The sequence below is a fragment of the Macaca fascicularis genome, chromosome 12 (genome assembly GCF_037993035.2).
Source record: "Macaca fascicularis isolate 582-1 chromosome 12, T2T-MFA8v1.1".
NCBI lineage: Eukaryota > Metazoa > Chordata > Mammalia > Primates > Cercopithecidae > Macaca > Macaca fascicularis.
In genome coordinates, this window is record NC_088386.1 from 134300577 (window position 1) to 134324069 (window position 23493).

The 23493-nt window shown below is 45.8% G+C and overlaps 1 protein-coding gene across 10 annotated transcripts in view; it reads left to right on the top strand.

Moving 5' to 3' along the window:
- TRAF3IP1 (TRAF3 interacting protein 1) overlaps nucleotides 1–18385 on the top strand; it is an 82876-nt gene extending 64491 nt beyond the window's left edge. For 6 of the 10 annotated variants that reach the window (XR_012421636.1, XM_074010648.1, XM_005574798.5 and 3 more), the window contains 2 exons: nucleotides 13384–13604; nucleotides 15015–18385. Coding sequence is in view for 8 of the 10 variants with exons in the window: in XM_074010648.1 (XP_073866749.1) it covers nucleotides 13384–13604; nucleotides 15015–15180 (387 nt within the window). In the remaining 2 variants the exon portion in view is untranslated. Of the gene's footprint in view, nucleotides 1–13383; nucleotides 13605–14957 lie in introns of all 10 variants that reach the window. The other 4 variants (XM_045368045.3, XM_074010650.1, XM_074010651.1 and 1 more) reach the window with 2 other exon arrangements.
- Nucleotides 18386–23493: the final 5108 nt, after the last annotated feature.

Here is a 23493-nt window from a genome sequence, read left to right on the forward strand (position 1 = left end):
CCTGCCTCAGCCTCTGGAGTAGCTGGGATTACAGACGCATGCCACCCTACCTGGCTAATTTTTTTGTGTGTGTGTGTGTTAAAAAAAAATACATTTTACCTTGTTGGCCAGGCTGATCTCGAACTCCTGACCTTGTGATCTGCCCGCCTTAGCCTCCCAAAGTGCTGGGATTACAGGCGTGAGCCACGATGCTTGGCCTGATATCCTTTAAAAAGGATTACAGAATCCTAAAACTCTATGGCTAGAATGGACTTTAGAGATTTCATGTCAGCAAAAATGAAGAAATTTGAACAAAAGTTAAAGTTAAGAATTACTAGTAATTTTTTCCTAATGCATGTGTTTTATTATATAATCAAAAGTGAGATAGAATATATTCTAGGATTGCAACTCTGTTTCCTATTAGGTAAGTATATTTGTGTCTAGTCCCTTTAGTAGTTTCTTCAGTATTTTTTCCTTCTTCATGCAGCCATGTCCAGGGAAGAGTCAGTCATTTCAGTTTGAGAAATTCAAGTCAGTTGTTGTAGCCTTTTTTTTTTTTTGAAATGGAGTCTTGCTTTGTTGCCCAGGCTGGAGTGCAGTGGCGTGATCTTGGCTCGCTGCAAGCTCCGCCTCTGGGGTCACGCCATTCTCCTGCCTCAGCCTCCCAAGTAGCTGGGACTACAGGTGCCTATCACCACGCCCGGCTAATTTTTTGTATTTTTAGTAGAGATGGGGTTTCACTGTGTTAGCCAGGATGGTCTCGAGCTCCTGACCTCGTGATCCGCCCGCCTCGGCCTCCCAAAGTGCTGAGATTACAGGCGTGAGCCACTGCACCTGGCCTGTAGCATCTTTTAAGTGTGGACTACTTACCTTACATTTAACCAAGAAATCATTCCTGAACCAGATAAAATCACTAGTCAGTGTACTTTCTCTTAAAAATAAATGACTCATGTAAAATATAATGTCCATTATGACTGAAAGCCTGTAGTGAACTAGGAATAGAAAAATGCTTCTTGGCCGGGCGCGGTGGCTCACGCCTGTAATCCCAGCACTTTGGGAGGCCGAGGCGGGCGGATCACAAGGTCAGGAGATCGAGACCACGGTGAAACCCCGTGTCTACTAAAAATTACAAAAAAATTAGCCAGGCGCGGTTGTGGGCGCCTGTAGTCCCAGCTACTCGGGAGGCTGAGGCAGGAGAATGGCGTGAACCCGGGAGGCGGAGCTTGCAGTGAGCCGAGATCGCGCCACTGCACTCCAGCCTGGGCTGGGTGACAGAGCGAGATTCCGTCTCAAAAAAAAAAAAAAAAGAAAAATGCTTCTTTTTCATAAGAGAAAACACCTGTGTCCAACAGTCAACATCGTATGTCATAGTGAGTGGCTGGAGATACTTCCACTACAGTCAGGAACAAGGGGGAGTACCATGACCCTGTTTAGATGTTCTACAACAGTGGTCCCCAACCTTTTTGCTATCGGAGACTGGTTTCGTGAAAGCCAGTTTTTCCACGGACTGCTAGGTCTGTTTGTACAGAATTCTTTTGGCCGCAAACCCACCTCTGGTGGTGAGAATGTTTTTCCTTTTGGTGTAAGGAGAGCATCTGCTACATGGGAGTTTCATCGCCTGCTTTTGAGAAGAAAGGGGAAAGTCAGACTGGCCTTCTTGCACCATTGTTTTTTAAGTGCCTTTAGCTCAAAATAATCCTGCTGCCAAAGTAGCATATTTTTGGGTGGGATAGTCTGCCACCCGTCAGTGAACAGGTGATTTTAATAAATATTTCCATTGTCGAAGTCAAATATGCTGACAAATCTTGAAATTTAAAGCGTTTTATTCAGGAAGCAGGAATTGCAATTTGGGGTATACACACAGACCAGGTGGTCTTCAGTATGTCTGAAGAACAGAGCAGGTTGGGAGTTTTACCAGAAAGAGAAAGGTTTCATATTGTCTTGGAAGAAAGCTCATTGGCACTAGAGAAGTTTTGGGGAGCTGGCAAGCTGGGATTGGTGAGTGACAGTGGTAGGTAAAACTGGTCTCAGAGTCAAGAGGGTTGTTTCAGTGGCTCCTAGGTAAAACTTGTTTTAGGGTTATAGCAGGCTGTTTCAGCAGCTGGACTTCTGAAAATTTTAACTCTTTTTAATTTTTTTTGTTTTTTTTTTTTTGGGTGAGACAGAGTCTCACTCTGTCGGCCCGGCTAGTGTGCAGTGGTGCGATCTTGGCTCACTGCAACCTCCACCTCCCAGGTTCAAGAGATTCTCCTGCCTCAGCCTCCCAAGTAGCTGGGACTACAGGTGTGTGCCACCATGCCTGGCTAATTTTTGTATTTTTTTTTTTTTTTTTTTTTTTTGAGACGGAGTCTTGCTCTGTAGCCCCGGCTGGAGTGCAGTGGCCGGATCTCAGCTCACTGCAAGCTCTGCCTCCCGGGTTTACGCCATTCTCCTGCCTCAGCCTCCGGAGTAGCTGGGACTACAGGCGCCCGCCACCTCGCCCAGCTAGTTTTTTGTATTTTTAGTAGAGATGGGGTTTCACGGTGTTAGCCAGGATGGTCTCGATCTCCTGACCTCGTGATCCGCCCGTCTCGGCCTCCCAAAGTGCTGGGATTACAGGCTTGAGCCACCGCGCCCGGCCAAGTTTTGTATTTTTAGTAGAGATGGGGTTTCACCATGTTGGCCAGGCTGGTCTCGAACTCCTGACCTCAGGTGATCTGCCCACCTTGGCCTCCTAAAGTGCTGGGATTACAGGCATGAGCCACTGAGCCCAGCCAAAATTTAACTCGTGAAGCAGGTGCCCTGAGTGCTTTTTCCCCTCAACCCTATCTCTGGTTTAGTTGGGTATTACAAGAAGAACCCAACTCATAAAATCAACTTTCAGACCATTTTAAGGTCCATCAGAAAGGCCAGTCTGAAGATTTCTGTTTTGTGCTCTGATCTTTTGGCTTGACCACAGTGACCCACTGGGGCTCTTGCCAAGCTCACTCACCCTGGCTTAACACATAATTCTAAGAGGGTTTTTCATTCATCTTCCAAGGACATTCATGTTTATCTGTAAAAGTAGCTAATATTTAATGATATTTTGCTCTGTATACATTTTTTCTCCTATAGACATTTACCATTAATCATTATTCATTGTAGACAATGTAATGATTCTAACAGCTAACATTTATAGAGCACTTACCATGACTAAGGAATTGCATATTGTATTTAATACAGTCATCTACAGATGAGATAGGCGTTATAACCATTTCCTAGGTTAGGAAAATGAGGCACAAAAGTTACCTTGTCCAAGATGATATAGACAGTAAGTCCTAGAGGTAGGAGGTACACCAGATCCGTTGGGCCTAGTCTGGCCAGTTAGCCCTCATGCTGTCCAGCTTCTCATACATCCATGCTAAAAGCTTACCACCCATGTGTAAGTAGTTGTAAGCAGTTCATCTAATGAGCAACTGTCTGTCATTTGGAAGGCTCCTTTTAACAGCCTGTTCCTGACGTGGAGTAGCAGTCTTCTAGCTGCTGCCAGATAACAGTTCAGTAGTTATTACCTTCAGTTGTCAGATTGTAGAAATGGCATAGGAGTAGAGCTAAAGCTTCCTTTATATGCCTAGAAATAAGATATTGATTAATGAAAAATAGTTGATGTAAATTTCTAAAACTATATGAAAATGGTTTGGCATTATATCATAAAGTTGAGAACACACACTCCCTTTGACCCAGTAATGCCGCTTCTTGTTGCATACCAGAGACAGTCATGTGCTCATCTCTACTGGGACATATATAAGATTATTCAGAGTTGTATTTTTTTGTAATAGCCCTAGACAAAATAAATAAATAAATAATAACCCAAATGTTGTCCATCAGCGGCAAAATGGATGAGTAGTGCTATTTCATTCATATAATAAAACACTATTCAGAAACACAAATGAACAAAATACATGTAACATGGTTGATTCTTAAACATAATTTTGAGGCTGGGCATGATGGCTCATGCCTGCAATCCCAATGCTTTGAGATCTAAGGAGGAGGATCACTTGAGGCCGGGAGTTCAAGACCAGCCTGGGCAACATAGCAAAACCTTGTCTCTGCAAAAGTAAAAAATTAAAAAAAATTAGCCAGGCATGGTGGTGCACACCTGTATCCCAGCTACTTGGGAGGCTGAGATAGAAGGATTATTAAGCTTAGAAGTTCAAGCCTGCAGTGAGCTGTGATTGTACCACTGCACTCCAGCCTGGGTGACAGAACAAGACTCTGTCTCAAAAAAATTGGTCGGGTCCGGTGGCTCATGCTTGTAATCCCAGCACTTTGGGGGGGCTGAGGTGGGTGGATCACTTGAGGTCAGGAGTTCAAGACTAGCCTGGCCAACATGGTGAAACCACATCTCTACAAAAAATACAAAAATTAGGCTGGCGTGATGACACGTGCCTGTAATCCCAGCTACTCGAGAGGCTGAGGCAGGAGAATCACTTGAACTGGGGAGGTGGAGGTTGCAGTGAGCTGAGATTGCACCACTGCACTCCATCCTTGGCACTCCAGCCTGAGGGACAGAGGGAGACTCCATCTGTAAAAAAAAAAAAAAAGTATGTGTTTGCAGATTGTTTTGCTTGTGTGTTCAAGGGATCCAACTTGACCTGCATTCGAGATGAACGTATGGTTTATGAAGAAGTTTGGTGATGGAATATTTCTGGAAGAACAGGACGCTTAGAATAATTATTCTGTCATTCTGTGCTTTTCTTTTATAAATTGAATGCAGGTATTCCTCCGTTTATGAAGAACACAACCTTTTTTTTTTTTTTTGAGACAGAGTCCTGCTCTGTTGCCCAGGCTTAAGTGCAGTGGCATGATCTCAGCTCACTACATCCTCGACCTCCTGGGCTCAAGGGATCTTGGCTCACTGTAACCTCGGCGTCCCGGGCTCAAGCAATCTTCCCACCTCAGCCTCCTAGGCAGCTGGGACCACGAACATGCACCACTATGCCTTGCTAATTTTTTGTAGAGACGGAGTTTCACCATGTTGCCCAGGCTGGTTTCAAACTCCTGGGCTCAAGCCATCTGCCTGCCTTGGCCTCCCAAAGTGCTGGCATTACAGCGTGAGCCACTGCGCCCAGGCTAGAAAACAAACTTTTGACAGGTTGCATATAAATCAATTCCTGGGGTCATGAGAGACTATGTTATTTGAAGCAAATACATACTTTTTTGATTTATTGCCCACCCCGCACCCTACAATTAATCAGGCTTTTGTTTATTGGGTTTGCTTAATGTCAGGTAGAGCTCTGCTCAGGAGTGTGGCTGACCAGTCACATCCAGCAGCGGGGCAGGGCAGGGGTCGGAGGCCTCCACCCCCATGTGCCCTGGATCCTGCTTCTGAGAGGGACTTCTGGCAGCATCTAAAGACCAGACTTTTAAGACATTCTTTTTTTTTACATTTTATTTTATTTTAGATTTGGGGGTACATGGGCATGCTTGTTAATGGGTAGGGATTTGGCTTGTGGTGTACCCATGACCCAGTGGTGAATACTGCACCCAGTGGGTAATTTTTCAGCCCTCCCCCTCCCAACCCTCCCCAATTTTGGAGTACTCAGTGTCTATTATTTCCATCTTCATTTTTAAAAAATTTTAAGATATTTTAAAAATAATACTTTTGGCTGGGCGCGATGACTCACACCTGTAATCCCAGCACTCTGGGAGGCCAAGGTGGGTGGATCACTTGAGGTCAGGAGTTTGAGACCAGCCTGACCAACATGGTGAAACCCCATCTCTACTAAAAATACAGAAATTAGCCGGATGTGGTGGCGTACACCTGTAATCTCAGCTACTTGGGAGGCTGAGGCAGAAGAATCTCTTGAACCTGGGAGGTGGAGGTTACAGTGAGCTGAGATTGTGCCACTCCACTCCACTCCAGCCTGTGCGACAGAGTGAGACTCTGTCTCAAATAATAATAATAATAATAATTATTATTATTATTATTCTTGGAGGATTGCAGTTGAAATTCAAATAAATCTCTAAGGTCAATAATTTGTATTTATATGACTTATAATCAATAACTATAAATTTAAAAATCACCAGAAGTGCAAATGCCCGTGTTTCTGGGGACAAGTGTGTGTGTGGTAAAATGTAAATAAAATAGTAAGTCCCAGAAGTAACTGTTCCCCTGAGAAATCTTGGAAGCATTTTCTGAAAAGTGTGTGCGTATGTGAGCACCTGAAGTGGCCCAAGGCTGAGATGCCTTTGCCAGAGGCCTTCCTGCCAGAAGGCAGCTGAGCAAACAGTCTCCAGCCTGCAGGAAAAGGGAGGCCAGCCAGGTAGGAGGCAGGAGGGGACAAGAGGGGTGACTTCGTGTCCCCTTGAAACACACATGGGCTGCCACCTCTCTGTTTGCCTAACCTGGAGAAACTACCTGTAGACACTGGATCCACGGCAAGGGTGCCACAAAAAGGTGCCGTGGGTGGTTCTGCAGTGTTCACGGCAGACTTCCTCTGCGCTCAGGATCACCAGCCTTTCAGCAGAGAAAAGAACTTAGAGATGAATTTCATAGCTGTGGGTTATTTATATCCTTAAAATGGAGATGGAGAAGGAAGTGTGTCGATGAGGAAGGTAAATTACGTTTTAATGAAAGAACTTGCCTGGACATGACAGCTTGTTAGGTGGTGCTGATAATATCTATAAATCCTTGTTTCATTGTGCACTAAAGTATTCCAAACATGCCTGGCTAAGAATCTTTCATAACCAACAAGTTGACAGGAGGTAAAATAACTATATCAGTGCACAGGAAAAAGCACCCATGCTTCGTCCTGGGGGGACTTGCAACTTGCTTCTTTCTGCGGAATAAATTTACGATAATGGTTAACATCTATTTGAGGGCTTACTATGTGTGAAGCACTGAATTGCTTAGTTTATATTATCCCATTTAATCTTACCTGAAGGATAAATATTATTATTTCCATTTTATTGTGAGGAAGCTGAGGTACAGAGAGGTCATTCCAAGGTCATAAAGTTAGGAGGTGGTGAGGCTGGGTTGGCACCAGGCCCTGGAACCACAAGGCACTGACTGCGGGTCCTGTTGCCCTTGAGTCCTCCTATGGTCTTGGTGGTTTTAGGTCATATTTTGTGTAATGACAGATTTTCTTTTTTTTTCTTTTCTTTTTTGAGAAAAAAGGGTTTCGCTTTGTTGCCCAGGCTGGAGTACAGTGGCACAGTCTTGGCTTACTGCAACCTCCTCCTCCTGGGCTCAGGCAATACTCCCTGCTTAGCCTCCTCAGTAGCTGGGACTACAGGTATGCGCCACCACACCTGGGTAATTTTTGCATTTTTTGTAGAGGCACGGTTTCACCATGTTGGCCAGGCTGGTCTCAAATTTCTGGCCTCAGGTGATCTGCCCACCTCAGCCTCCCAAATTGCTGGGATTACTGTCATGAGCCAACACGCCCAGCCATGACAGATTTTCAATATTTTTTTCTTTCTGTTTCCAAAACTTAAGCATATTGTGTATGACTGATTCCTGTGTGGGGGTAGTAGATCCTCAAACTACTACTGGATTAAAAGTCTTTAAAAACAAAGTTGTTTTTATCTGGAAAATTGTTGATATATCTACATGAGCAACATATAACTCGAGGTCTGTCATCAGAGAGGTGAGTTTTTAAAGCAAATAATCACTGCTTGATGCATTCACCTTGCCCCTGCTGTGTTAAATGAAAGCTTGAAAATTGCCAGAAGTTTGGTGTTTTGCAGCAATGTATTCCAGTGCCTTTATGATAATAGTAAAAGTTTGTCCTGACTATCACAATTCCAGTCCAAGTGTATTTATTTTAAAGTCTTAATCTCTTAAAAATAAAATTATAAGCTTTAAGATGAGTGTTCCAAATTCTGCTTGATCCTGTGCAATAGAAATATGAGGAGTTTGGCCAGATTACTTCTTAGTGTCTTTTTCTACATTGTAACTCTCCAATTTTGTAAGATATTTGTTTGTATTAGTCTCCTACCCTAAGTTCTATACCCTAAACATTTTTGTATTAGAGTTAACACGATGCCAAATGCACAGGAATTACTTAATAGTCATTATGAGTGAGTTTTAGTAGAAGTTTAAATTGTTAACTAAGTCAATGAGACATTTGCTTATTTGTGTATAATAAAGAAATATATTTTTCTCTTGGGAAGTAGTTTATTATTTTATTGAATTCATTTCAGTCATTTAGCATCTTAATTCAAAGGCATTTTTATATAGCCTTTTAAAAAATTAAACCTTTTGATATAACCATAGATTTCTATGCAGTTATTAGAAATAATAGACGCCCAGGTGTGGTGGCACATACCTGTAGCCCCAGCTACTTTGGGAGGCTGAGGCAGGAGAATCGCTTGAGCCCAGGAGTTTGCGTTCAGCCTGAGCAACACAATGAAACCCTGTAAAGAAAAAATAGTAGAAAAAGAAATAGTAGAGATATACTGTATGCCTTTTGCCCATTTTCCCCCAGTGATAACATCTTGCAGAACTATAGTACATTGTCAACCAGGATATTGACAATGAAACAGGATCCAGAACATTTTTATCACCTCAAAGATCCCTCTTATTGCCTTTTTATAGCCACGCCCTCTTTCCCCACCTCGAACTCTTCCTTCACCCCCGGCTACCACCATCAGTTCTCCATTTCTATAACTTTGTCTTTCAAGAATCTTGTGTAAAAGGAATCCTACAGCATGTAACATCTTGGGATTCACTTTTCTCATTCATAATCCTCTGAGGGCCATCCAGGTTATCCCATGGATTAGCAGTCTGTTCCTTTTTTTTTTTTTTTTTTGAGACGGAGTTTTGCTCTTGTTGCCCAGGCTGGAGTACAGTGGCATGATCTCAGCTCACTGCAACCCCTCCGCCCCCCCACCCCAGGTTCAAGGGATTCTCCTGCCTCAGCCTCCCAAATAGCTGGGATTATAGTCATGCGCCACCATGCCCGGCTAATTTTGTATTTTTAGTAGAGATGGGGTTTCTCCACGTTGGTCAGGCTGGTCTTGAACTCCTGACCTCAGGTGATCCGCCTGCCTCAGCCTCCCAAAGTGCTGGGGTTACAGGCATAAGCCATCGTGCCTGGCCAGTCTGTTCCTTTTTATGGGTAGATAGTTTTCCCTGGTATGGATGCACCACAGTTTAGTTAACCAATTACCTGTTGAAGGACACGGGAGTTGTTTCCAGTTTGTGGTTACTTTTCTATATATGTTATATACAGGTTTTTCTATGAACATGAATTTTCATTTGTTTGGATAAGTGCCCAGGAGTACAGTTGCTGGGTGATGCTGTAGTTGCATGTTTAGTATTTTTTTAGTATTGTTATACTTTTAAGTTCTAGGGTACATGTGCACAATGTGCAGGTTTGTTACATATGTATACATGTGCCATGTTGGTGTACTGCACCCATTAACTCATCATTTACATTAGGTATATCTCCTAATGCTATCCCTCCCCACTTCCCCCACCCCACAACAGGCCCCGGTGTGTGATGTTCCCCGCCCTGTGTCCAGGTGTTCTCATTGTTCAATTCCCACCTATGAGTGAGAACATGTGGTGTTTGGTTTTTTTGTCCTTGCAATAGTTTGCTGAGAATGATGGTTTCCAGCTTCATCCATGTCCCTACAAAGGACACGAGCTCATCGTTTTTTATGGCTGCATAGTATTCCATGGTATATATGTGCCACATTTTCTTAATCCAGTTTATCATTGACATTTGGGTTGGTTCCAAGTCTTTGAATAGTACCGCAATAAACATACGTGTGCGTGTGTCTTTATAGCAGCATGATTTATAATCCTTTGGGTATATACCCAGTAATGGGATGGCTGGGTCAAATGGTATTTCTAGTTCTAGATCCTTGAGGAGTCGCCACACTGTCTTCCACAATTGTTGAACTAGTTCACAGTCTCACCAACAGTGTAAAAGCGTTCTTATTTCTCCACATCCTCTCCAGCACCTGTTGTTTCCTGGCTTTTTAATGATCACCATTCTAACTGGTGTGAGATGGTATCTCATTGTGGTTTTGATTTGCATTTCTCTGATGGCCAGTCATGATGAGCTTTTTTTTTTTTTTTTTGAGATGGAGTCTTGCACTGTTGCCCAGGCTGGAGTGCAATTGTGCCATCTCAGCTCACTGCAAGCTCCGCCTCCCGGGTTCACACCATTCTCCTGCCTCAGCCTCCCTAGTAGCTGGGACTACAGGCACTCGCCAGCACGCCCAGCTAATTTTTTGTATTTTTAGTAGAGATAGGGTTTCACTTTGTTAGCCAGGATGGTCTCGATCTTCTGACCTCGTGATCCATCCACCTCAGCCTCCCAAAGTGCTGGGATTACAGGTGTGAGCCACTGTGCCCAGCCGCCTGTTTAGTTTTATAGGAAACTGCCAAACTGTTTTCCAGAGTGGCCATATCTTTTTACGTTCCCATCAGCAATGTGTGATCCAGTTTCCCCTAAGCAGCATTTGGTGTTGTCACTGTTTTTTATTTTAGCCATTCTGACTGTTGTGTGGTGATGGCTCGTTGTGGTTTGAATTCGCATTTCCCTAATACTTAATGATTTCAAACGTATTTTCATCTGTTTGTTGGCCATCCTTATATCCTCTTCAGTGAAATATCTGTGTCTTTTGTCCGTTTTCTAATTGAATTATTTGCTTTCTTGCTGTTGTGTTTTAGGAGTTCTTTGCCTATTCTAGCTATGTCTTTATTGGATGTGTCATTTGCAGTTGTTTCGCTCATTCTGTGACTTACCTTTGCAGCTTCTTCACAGGGTCTTTTGCGGAGCAAACATTTGAAATCATGCTTTTGGTGTCAAGTCTTCGAACTCTTTGCCTAGTCCTAGATCCCAAAGACTTTTTCCTCCTGTGTTTTTTTATCTTAAAGTTTCATAGATTATATTTAAATCCATAGTTCATTTTGAGTTAATTTTTGTTTAAGATATGAGATTAGGTCAAGGTCTTACTTGTTTGTTTGGCTTATGGAGGTCCACTTACCCCAGTGCCAAATGGTGCAAAACTCTCTCTGCCACTAAATTGTTTTTGTACCTTTGTCAAAGATTGCTTGGGCATATGGACATATTTGTATAGATCTACTTTTGGATTCTCTGTTCTGTTCATTTGATCTATGTCCCTCTGTCAACACTGCACTGTCTTGATTACTGTAATTGTTTAAAAAGACTTGAAAGCTGCGCGGTGGCTCATGCCTGTAATCCTACCACTTTGGGAGGCCGAGATGGGAGGATCGCCTGAGGTCAGGACTTCGACACTAGCTTGGCAAACATGGTAAAATCCCGTCTCTACTAAAAATACAAAAATTAGCTGGGCATACTGGTGTGCGCCTGTGATCCCAGCTACTTGGAAGGCTGAGGCAGGAGAATTGCTTTAATCTGGGAGGCAGAGGTTGCAGTGAGCCAAGATCACGCAACTGCACTCCAGCCTGGGCGAAAGAATGAGACTTAATTAAAAAAAAAAAAAAAAGCCTTGAAATTGGGTAGACTGGTTAGTTCTGTATTTATTCTTTTTTCTGAAAATGTTTTAGCTGTTGTAGTTCCTTTGCCTTTCCACATACATTTTAGGATAATCTTGTCTATACAAAAAATTGACTGGAAGTTTGGTAGGATTTGTATTAAATATGCCTATCAATTTGGGGAAAATTGATGTCTTTACTGTGTTGAGTCTTCCAATCTGTGGACAGACACAGTGTGTCTTCTCATTTATTTAAATTTCCTTTGATTTATTTCATCTGCATTTCGTTTTCCGTTTCCAAGCCCTATACATGTTTTGTTAGATTTACAACTAAACATTGTCTTCTATTGAACAATTGCCAATGGCATTGTATTTTTAATTTCAGTGTTCATGTGTTCATTGCTCGTATATAGAAATATAGTTGATTTTCATATGCTCATCTTGTGTACTACAACCTTGCTGAACTCACTTATTAGTTGTATGAGTTTTACGTTTTATTTAAAGTTCCAATTATTTAGCACTTTCTGTGTGCCAGGCATTATGCTAAAGCTTTCTTGTACTTGTCCAAGCCAGTAAGTGGTAGAACTAGGATCTTGATACATAAATCATTTATCCACTTCATTAGTTCATTTCACAAATTCTTAAGCAGAGCTTATTTGAACCACAATGAATCTAGAGCAAGATCCTGCCCTCCTGAGCCCACAGTCTGAAACTGGCAGAAGTAATACAAGTGATTATGTAGCTATGATATGTTCAAACTAAATAAGTAGATTTATTACAACTGAATGCATTTACTAGCTCATTCTGTAAGTGGGTGAGGCAAGGAAGGGCACCTTCGCTGGTCTGGAGTGGGGTGGGGGTGCCCAGAGAGGGCTTCCTAAAGAAACAGTGTTGCAGGGCATGATGGCTCACACCTGTAATCCCAGCACTTTGGGAGGCAAAGGCAGGAGGATCACTTGATCCCAGGAGTTTGAGAGCAGCCTGGGCAACATAGTGAGACCCTGGCTGTAAAGAAAGAAAGACAGATAGAAGAAAGAAAGGAAAGAAGGAGAAAGAACCCATGTTAATTTTCCCAAGCTTATTGATTCTTAACTCACTTCAATTTTTGACATTCAGGGATGTCTGTGATCAAAGCTAATATGAAGAGAATTCTAAATGTTGTTTGCCAAAGAACCCAAGAACTCCTGGCAGCTCTCGCCTCGTCTCTGTGGCCTCCTCACCTCCTTCACCTGCTGCTGTCTCAGCCTGGCCCCTTCCATCCGGCCCCTGAGCCCCGGACTCTGTGGCCTCCCCAAGCGGCCAGCACAGTCACATCTAAGTCGACCTGACCGTCTGCCTGCTGGGCGCCTGCTGGGTGCCGCTGGGTGCCGCTGGGTGCCTGCTGGGCGCCTGCTGGGTGCCGCTGGGTGCTGCTGGCGCTGGCCCCCCTGCACATTCTCCATGCCTTCCTTTCCATGGCACCAGTTTCTGCCTCTCCTTTGGGTTTCTTTCCCCCTTCCTCCTGGCAGGCTGGGTTTTGGAGTCATTTGGGATGGAAGGTGGGCCATGTGAGAAGCTGTAGGGTCAGGCCCCCTCTCTGCCAGTCCATTTGGGAAAAATCCTCCATGTCACTAAGCTCTTGTAACAATAGCTACGAAAGTTGCTCGTTAGTTGGGAACTGAAATCTGCCTGTATAGAGATTTGCCCTCAGATGGATTTCCAGGTAAAGACAGATCCCCGTCCCCATTGAGCAGGGAAGGAGCGGTCCCTCCCTGGCAGTGCTGTGTCCTCTGATGGCACGCAGCACTTCAGGGTTACTCTGTCAGGTGGCATGGCTCTCCCTTTGCACGGGAGTGAGTGTCCCACAGCCAGCACTGTCCCTGCCTGCACCTTTCCTCCCACCCCCGTGGCCATGTGCCGAGTGAACCAGCCCTGTTCTGCCTTCAGACTGAGGAGGCGTGTTCCTCTTCCATGTCTCCCTGTCTGTAGGAGCGATCTCTCTTTGAGTCGGCGTGGAAGAAGGAGAAGGACATCGTTTCCAAGGAGATAGAGAAGCTCCGCACGTCCATCCAGACCCTGTGCAAGAGTGCACTTCCCCTGGGGAAGATCATGGACTACATCCAGGAAGACGTGGATGCCATGCAGAATGAGCTGCAGCTGTGGCACAGCGAGAACAGGCAGCACGCCGAGGCCCTGCAGCAGGAGCAGAGGTTGGGGGTAGCAGGGGGGTAGTAATGGGGGGGGGGTGCCCTGCAGCAGGAGGAGAGGTGGGGGGTAGTAATGGGGAGGGTGCCCTGCAACAGGAGCAGAGGTGGGGGGTAGCAGGAGGGTAATGGGGAGGGGGCCTTGCAGCAGGAGCAGAGGTGGGGGATAGTAATGAGGGAGTGCCCTGCAGCAGGAGCAGAGGTGGGGGGTAGCAGGAGGGTAATGGGGAGGGGGCCTTGCAGCAGGAGCAGGGGTGGGGGGTAGCAGGAGGGTAATGGGGAGGGTGCCCTGCAACAGGAGCAGGGGTGGGGGGTAGCAGGAGGGTAATGGGGAGGGGGCCCTGCAGCAGGAGCAGAGGTGGGGGATAGTAATGAGGGAGTGCCCTGCAGCAGGAGCATGGGTTGGGGGTAGCGAGAGGGTAATGGGGAGGGGGCCTTGCAGCAGGAGCAGGGGTGGGGTTAGCAGAGGCAGGGAGTAGTGGGGAGGGGGCACTGCAGCAGGAGCACAGGTAGGGGGTAGCAGAGTCGGGCGAATAATGGGGAGGGGCCCTGCAGTAGGAGCAGAGGTTGAGGGGTAGGAGGAGGGTAATGGGGAGGGGCCCAGCAGCAGGAGCAGGGGTCGGGGGTAGCAGGAGGGTATGGGGAGGGGGCCCTGCAGCAGGAGCAGGGGTGGGGGGTAGCAGAGGCAGGGAGTAATGGGGAGAGGGCCCTGCAGCAGGAACAGGTTGAGGGGTAGGAGGAGGGTAATGGGGAGGGGGCCCAGCAGCAGGAGCAGGGGTCGGGGGGAGCAGGAGGGTAATGGGGAGGGGGCCCTGCAGCAGGAGCAGGGGTGGGGGGTAGCAGAGGCAGGGAGTAATGGGGAGGGGGCCCTGCAGCAGGAACAGGTTGAGGGGTAGGAGGAGGGTAATGGAGAGGGGGCCCAGCAGCAGGAGCACAGGTGGGGGGTAGCAGTTGGGAGAGTAATGGGGAGGGGGTCCTGCAGCAGGAACAGGTTGGGGGGTAGCAGGCGGGTAGTAATGGGGAGGCCCTGCAGCAGGAGCAGAGGTTGGGGGTAGCGGAGGGGGGAGTAATGGGGAGGGGGCCCTGCAGCAGGAGCACAGGTAGGGGGTAGTAGAGGGGAGGTCCCCAAAGTCGATAGGGACTTTGCAGCATACCTCCTTGTCCCAGAGGCTGTTCTGTATATAATTTAAGGGCTTCAAGCTTATCATTGAAGAAATATTAACTGCTGCTTTTATAAATCTCATGTTTGACTTCACTTTTGGTTGTGGCAGGGGTTGTGAAAATAAGAAATAAATTTTATCCTTTTCTTTGGATGAGATGAATAATTTACTTCTGTTGTCTTTCAATGTCTTAATTAAGAAGCCAACACACAATGAGATGAGAGAGTGACGAGCCGCTGGTTTTCTTCTCCCTCAGTATCACAGACTGTGCCGTGGAGCCCTTAAAGGCTGAGCTCGCGGAGCTGGAGCAGCTGATCAAAGACCAGCAAGACAAGATCTGCGCTGTGAAGGCCAACATCCTCAAGAATGAAGAAAAAATCCAGAAAATGGTGTATAGTATCAATTTGACTTCGAGAAGGTGAACACTCAAAAGTTTCAGAGATGAAAAGTCACCTCAGTTTAAAAGCAAAAAGGAAGATAGAAAATCGTTACTCTTTTAAGTTCCAGTTTGCTAAGAAAATGAACAGTTTACAATGTTGTTATCCAGCTAATTTTCAGAGCTTTAAAACTGTAAGCATGTTAAGTGTATTAAAAAAACCATGTTTTCTTACCTCCTTCCAGATGGAATACTGGCTAGTTATAAATAGCGCTTCCAAACACCTCTGTGAAAGGTTTTTTGAAAGCCTGTTCTTTGTGTTTCTGCTGTAGCCTGTTTAGTTCTGTACCAGAACTCTCCAGCAGGTAAGTGGTGTGGCCGTACCGAGGGAACAGTAGTCCTTTATTTTGGTTTAGTGGAAAGACTCTCAGAGGTCCATGCAGAATGAAGGATGACTGTTTACTTTCTGATAGGCACTTGATAAGTAGAATGAGGCCTGAAAATGAATAAATTATATTTTTAGTTAATTTCCATTTGAAAGGGCTAATCTCAGCCTGTCTCCATATAAGGTACCTATCTACTGGATTGTTTTCGTTTTTGTTTTTTGACCTCTTTGTAATTGCATGTACTTCTCTATGTAATTTTCTTCTTGATCTCTACTATCTTTTGCTTGTGTTTCCAGTCCTTGAAGTTCATAAATTTAAAAAGGAGATTTCAGGATGGCCTTTACGGACATTGTCTGGATATGAAATTGTCTTGGGCTACATCCTCACTTTCTTCAGCATTTTACCCTGGTTTTCCTCAGGCAGAGGCTAGCACAGCTACCCTTGAGTCCTTGTTCTCCTTAAGAGGGTCTTGCTCTGCGAGGCACTGGCATCATGCCTTTTCCTTTGCATGGGTGTGTACACCTGAGAGACAGGTAGCTTAGGAAAAATGACATAAGGAAGACTTACAAGGCTGCACTGATTTATGATGTTTTTTGATGTTAGCCATTTTTTTGGAAATTGTTTTTTAATGCAAAGGTTTTTTAAAAAACATGGTTTATAGTTTTTCACTTACGTATACTATTGTAAATACGCAGCAGAGTCTTAAGTTATTGTATAAAACATTTCATTGTGTTTGAAGACATACTTATGGGTCTTAAGGTCTGGGTCCTAATACTTTTTTTTTAAATAGTGTGTTTATTATGTAAACTAAGGAGTGCCATTTAGAATGTGAGGATTGCCTGAAAAAGTTTTGTTTCTTTTTTTTTTTTTTGAGACGGAGTCTTACTCTGTCACCCAGGCTGGAGTGCAGTGGCGTGATCTCGGCTCACTGCAATCTCAGCCTCCCAAGTTCAAGTGATTCTCTTGCCTCAGCCTCCTGAGTAACCAGGACTACAGGCGCACGCCACCACGCCCGGCTAATTTTTGTATTTTTAGTAGAGATGGGGTTTCACCATGTTGGCCAGGATGGTCTTGATCTCCTGACCTCGTGATCCGCCCGCCTCAGCCTCCCAAAGTGCTGGGATTACAGGCGTGAGCCACAGCGCCCTGCCAGGTTTTGTTTCTTTAAGGATTAGCACAAATGGCACCGTTGGGTTTTTCTTCATACAATTTCCAAAATAAATTCTGTACTAAGGTTGTTATATGACTTTCTGAGCTGAGTAAGTTCAGGAGCAGATTATTAAGATCTGCCATTCTGAAACGTTGGTCTTTTTCTCCTTCCTATAGTGCACCATAAAATTCTGTTTGATCAGATTATACTGAATACATTTTGGGGGAGTGGAGGGACATTAGTTAAGTAGTCCTTCGTGTATTTATGATCTCTTTTCTACTGAATCAAATGACTTAGCCATGACCCTGAATGGACCTTGTTTCACTTCAAGTTAAGATGTCTGCCTTTTATGAATTTGTATATATGAATAGAATTTGGGGATTGCGAAAAATTGCATACATTGTATGTAAGTAAAATTTTTTATGAAGTAGTCTGTCAAATTGTATCATAAAGTTTATTTTTCTTTTATACATAAATCATTAAAAATAATCACATATTTTTTTCCATAAGTGTATGGATTGTGCAGTTCAATTCACACATGGAAAAATCATAAGCATTTAGATTTTTTATTTTCAAATGTGTGCATTTTGTTTTTCTCATGAGGAAAGTTCAGGGAAATATATCTTTTCATTCATATTATGACACATACCTCTTTTCAGTATAAAATGAAATTTTATAAGATAGGTAAGCATTTACTGGAAATCGTAAGATCATTTGTGAAGTTTTAGAAGGTCTCTACACATGATTGTTACTGTATCTTATCCTAGACACCAGATCCTGATCTTATTTGAGAAATTTAAGTTTTCTCTTAATTTGAGAAAATACACAAATGGGATTATTAAGTATTTTTCTATACTTTGGTGTATAAGTTTTCAGGGAGTACTGGAGTCATACTTCCAGAATTTGAATTTAAAAGTTGAGCTGATGATAATTTATATTCAAAGGAAATGCATAATAAACCTTTGGAAGAAATAGTTCAAGACTAAAATGCAGCTTTCTACTTTGATATTCATCCTTATCTTTTTAATAATCAACTTTTAAAAACTGAAATCAATCAAGAAGAATGATGTCATTTGGTGATATGAAGTGTACTTAGGATTTGGGTGATACGGATTCTAGTCAGTGTATTGGCGAGTGCGCCTCAACTATTCCAGTGCTGCTCTTCCGAGCTGCCCTGGACTCATGGGGTTTATCTTCTATTGGTCGGTGTGTACAGTGTCATGGCACACGAATGAGAGAAAAGATGGCCAGGGCCTTTGAGCAGCTTTTGGATCAGTAGCCAGTGTGAGGCAGCAGCAAGCAGGATAAGCAGCCTGTTTGAGCTTCTGCAGGAACCTGCTTCAGAAGGAGGCCACGCCCAAGCAGGATCAAGGCTCAGCATGTCACCACCAGGGAAGACACTAAACACCCAGACCTGGACTTGGCTCCCCCTTCTGGACTCTTCTTTCCACACCCAAAACGCAGAGAGTAAATAACCTTGTTCATGGCACCTCTACCACTGTGGGCTCCTCTGAGGGGCTCTCCAGCAAAGACTAACGTATCAAAGTAGAAGAAAGAAAAATTCTAAGTCAAGCATGAGCCAGCCTAAGTCGGAGGGGAAGGAATAGCTGTTCTCAGCCATTCTCAAATGTAACTACTTGCTGCATTTGGGCTCTGAGTTTAACTCTATCCTAGGATACACTTTATGAATAAAAACATTTTATATTTTTCTAAAAGGTGTTTCAATAAGTATGGTTTATGCAAGCTTTACATTGGGGCATTAGTAAAGCCCCCTAGTCAGAACCCCTTTTTGATTATTATGTGTATTTTCGTAAAGGGAGATTGGGAGGGACTTTGATTTCTTTTAAATTCAGCGAGAGAAATTTAAATGACTTTTAAAGCTATAGAACTTGGCCGGGCATGGTGGCTCACACCTGTAATCCCAGCACTTTGGGAGGCCAAGGCAGGCAGATCACCTGAGGTCAGGAGTTCGAGACCAGCCTGGCCAACATGGTGAAACCCTGTCTCTACTAAAAATTAAAAAAAAAAAAATTAGCCAGGCATGGTGGTGGGCGCCTGTAATCCCAGCTACTTGGGAGGCTGAGGCAGAAGAATTGCTTGAACCAGGGAGGCGGAGGTTGCAGTGAGCCGAGATTGTGCCACTGTACTCCAGCCTGTGTGAAAGAGTGAGACCCTGTCTAAAAAAAAACACACACAAAACTTCTTTTGGCCAGCCATGGTGGCTCATGTGTGCAATCCCAGTATTTTCAGAGGCCGAGACGTGAGACTCACTTGAGCCCAGGAGTTCGTGACCAGCCCTGGCAACATAGTGAGTGAGGCCCCATCAAAACAAAAAAGCTGGGTGTGGTGATCCGCGCCTGTAGTCCTGGTTACTCCGGAGGCTGAGGTGGTAGGATCACTTGAGCCCAGCAGGTTGAGGCTGCGGTGAGTCACAGTCATGCCACTGCATGCCAGGCTGGGTGACAGAGCAAAATCCACTCTAAAATATTAATAATAATACATAAAACTTGTTTTTAAATCCATACATAGAGCTGAGTTCCAAATTGGTTATCAGTTTCTTAAACCAAGCAAATTGATCTTTCTGGTAAGAAAATGGAGTTCAAAAGAAAGTTAAAGTACACATATTACAAGAAGGTTGTGTTCTGGTCAGCCAGGGCAGGATCATATCCATGTCAATGACTGCAGTCAAATGTGTGTGTCCAGATTGGTGGGCATGTGGTGTTGGCCAAAGCACCGTGGAAACCTCTGGGTGTCTTCTGATGAAGCCGGGCACCCAGAGCCATGTGATTCTAGGAGATGCTTGTGACACGAGGGTGGGCTGGCCCTGCCCCACTGTGCACACAGATGGTAGGGTCTGATTTGTGTTCTCCAGCAGCCAGGCATGACACCCTGTGGATAGTGCTATGCGTAAGTTTTTAAAGAAAATTATCCTTACTGTCAATCATGTATCAATATCACCCTTAGTTGTGCCTGGTATTCATGTTGGCATAACTAATTCATATTCCTAAAGTATTCATTTCTTCTTATTTAAAGGGCTTTTAATGGAAAAGGTAATATATTAGCATGGATCCACAATCACAGTTAGCTGAAAGGGTCCTCACTTAGAAGTCCCCTCCTGCGGTCCCTGTCTGCCTTGCTTCTCCTTGCCCCTGTAGGCAGCCATTTGCGTTAGACTGTTGTACAAGCAGATATGAATATTTACTTTTATAACCCCCCAACATACAGTTTCACAAAAGGTCATAGTCTATACCCTGTTCTGAACCTTGGCTTTTTGGGTTTATGCAGTCTGTAGGGACCTCAGAGTGTCCACCCTAGACACCGTCCTCACTTCTCTCCAGGCTGCGTGGATCTCCCCCTGCAACTGCCTGGCTTCTCCTGCTGGCTCCCTGGTACTCAGTTGCATGGTTTCTAATCTTCCACCATTAAAAGCAATGCCGCCGCGAATGGCTTTGTCCTCCCATCATTTCTTATGTGTGGAGAGACCCAGAAGTGAGACTGCAGGGTGAAAGCACAGTGTGTCACCATACTGGTGGGTGTTGCCAGATGCTGTTTGTGGGATGGTTCCATGTTCCTGCACCAGAGAATATGTGGAAGTGCCTTTTCCCCGCAGCCTTCCAGCAGCAGACGGCCACACGCAGAGACTTCCGCTACTCAGGCGAGAAAGGATCTCAGCGTGGTTTTCATTTGCGCTTTCGCATTTTGACTGAGTTGTAGCCTCTCTTGATGTGTTTAAGGACCATGTGCTTGTTTGCTTTTCTGTTCTGTGAGCTGACTGTGCAGCAGCTCATTTGCCCTTTATTCTGTTGGACTCTTGGTTTTCCCTCCTGGATTTCTAGAAGCACTTCGTGTTTTGAGTTCATATTATTCCCAGTTTGCCTTTTGACTGTGCTATAGCTTCCTTCCCCCAGTGCGATGCTGGACAAATACGGACAGTCCTTGTGATTTTTACAATTGGCCCGATGCTGCCAGGAATGATGGCGACGGCTCTTTTCTCATGTTGAAAACAGACTCTTCTGATCCTCATGACAGAGAACCTCTAGCAGGAATAGATGTTGAATTGTTCTTGTCTGTTAAGGTGATGGCATTTTCTCTCCTTTGGCTTAGTAATGTGCTATCCTTGATTACCCAACATGAAAATATCCTGTGTTCATAGGTGAAGTCCTGTGTGCTCAGGCAGGCTGTTCCTCCGTCGTGCTGAGTGGTTCTGCCGCACATGCATGAGTCCAGTGTTTCTTGCTGCCCAGTGCTTGTCAGCCGGCAGGGGGGTTGGGGGCATAGTGTGTTCCTTGATTAACCCCAGTGTTAGGTGGACACCATGTCCCTGGGTCTTCGCTGTAGCTCTGGAACCAGCTTGCATTCCTGCCCCTCCCCCAGGAGTCGGGGTCTCCTATTCCTTCCCAGCTACAGGGATTCCCCCAGTGCCCTAAGGCGGACAGGCTTCTCACCTGCCCCTGCACCGAGTTTTCTGTCCCATGGGGAGAAGATTCCAGCAGGAGTTCTGTGCCCTCCGGCAATGACTACTGTTGGAACCTTCTCCCCTATGGGACAGCAGACACCATTCAGGGGCAGGTGAGAAGCCCGTCAGCCTTAGGGCATGGGGGAATTGGAACCTTCTCCCCTATGGGACAGCAGACACCATTCAGGGCAGGTGAGAAGCCCGTCAGCCTTAGGGCATGGGGGAATTGGAACCTTCTCCCCTATGGGACAGCAGACACCATTCGGGGCAGGTGAGAAGCCCGTCAGCCTTAGGGCATGGGGGAATTGGAACCTTCTCCCCTATGGGACAGCAGACACCATTCAGGGCAGGTGAGAAGCCCGTCAGCCTTAGGGCATGGGGGAATTGGAACCTTCTCCCCTATGGGACAGCAGACACCATTCGGGGCAGGTGAGAAGCCCGTCAGCCTTAGGGCATGGGGGAATCCGCTGGAGCTGGGAAGGGAGTAGGACACAGGGCCCATAGGGAAGAAGGGTCTTTCTCAGGCGCGCACGCATGGCAAGGGACACTTCAGACTTTCTCCAGTCTTTCCTGAGAGATTTTGTGGAAACAGCCTTGGGGAGGCAGCTGACCCCTGTTGAGGCCCCGGGGGCTTTGCGTTCTCTCTCCTGGAGCATACTTGTCCTGCCGCCACCCCACTGAGCTCTGCTCCCCAGGCTGGCCTGCACTCCCCACCCTCCTCTGGCCCCTGGCTATCTGTCCTTAGGTTTGTCCAGCTGTTTTTCATCTGAAGAAATTCTAGCCAGGCGCGGTGGCTCACGCCTGTAATCCCAGCACTTTGGGAGGCTGAGGTGGGCGGATCACCTGCGATCAGGAGTTCAAGACCAGCCCGACCAACATGGTGTAACCCCGTCTCTACTAAAAATATAAAAATTAGCCAGGTATGTTGGCACATGCCTGTAATCCCAGCTACTTGGGAGGCTGAGGAAGGAGAATCGCTTGAACCCAGGAGGTAGAGGTTGCAGTGAGCCGAGATCATGACACTACACTCCAGCCTGTGTGACAGAGTGAGACTCTGTCTCAAAAAAAAAAAAAAAAAAAAAAGATAAAAGAAAATCCAGAGTGGAAATTCTGAAGCCTCTGCTTACTACTTCTGAAGGTGTTTCCTAGGTCTTAACCCAAACTGGGTTGAGAGGCCCTTCACACAGATTGACTTGGAAAGCCTGGCCCAAAAGCGGCGTCTCACTCTTCACCCCGGCCTCTGTGTCTCGTTCATGGGTCATGTGCATTGTTTCTGAAGCACAAAGGAGGTTTATTATCAACGGTAAGTGGCAGATCTGCGTGGGGTTCAAGCTTGAACAGGAAGTAACTGAGGCAAGAACCACAGTGAGTGCCCTGCAGAGCCCACAGCACAGGCCCTGACCGCCAGGCCTCCTGTCCCACCACTGGTTATGGCTAGACTCCTCCTCCCCTGCCCAGTTTTGTGGGTGGTGGGCGTAGCTTCAGGCCTTCTTTCACCTTTTGGACCTCATTCCTCTCCCCTGCCAAACCGCACCTCTGCAGGGTAAATTTTGCCCCTTCTTGAGGTGGTGTGGAAGAACACGGAGTGTGGGCTCAGGACCCCCTTCCTGTCAGGTGTGGATGTGTGATTTGGGGTGCTCCTTTTTATGTCTCCTTTGAGCCTCGGTCGTCCACTGATGGGTCATCTTAGCCACGGGGAGCACATGTGGCTCATGGGTGCCTGGTGAGTGTTGGTGTGTGGTGCGCTGGCGGCGTGTGCTGTCCCTCGTCTCAGCGGTTGGCTGGCAGGGCCTGGGGTCTCCTGCTCGGCTCCGACCCTTCAGGACCAGTTGCCCGTGGCCCCGTCTTGGTGGATGGTCTCACATCTCATCTCCTAGGCAGAGAAGCCAATGGCTGAAATGGGCCATAAAGACACAGTGATGTTCAGAAACGCCTCTGCCACGTTTGGGTAGCTTGCTATTAGCATGTTCCTGTGAGGGACGGAAACAGCAGTCTAAGCTGAGGTCACATGAGGAAAGCAGAGCCCAGGCCCCACCCCTGAGGACTGACGAACCTCAGGGATGGGCAAGTTTGTCTCGGCCTCAGCCTCTGGTGGGGTGGGGGGCTCAGGCCTGTGGGTCAGGGGCTTGGCCTCTTGGGAGGGGGTTGGGCCTCCTAGGTAGTGGCATTGGGATGAGAGAGGCGCCTGCTAGAAATTTGTGGTTTCAAAGCTGGGCATGTGACTCTTTAGAGCTAATGGGCCCTGACAGTTCTGGGAAGCATTTGTTTTATTTTCATAAAGTGCATAAAATCCTTCTGACTTGAGCAGCAAGAAATTGGCGGTGCTGCTGCAGATGCTTCCCCAGGCCGCCCACTGTCTGCCAGACC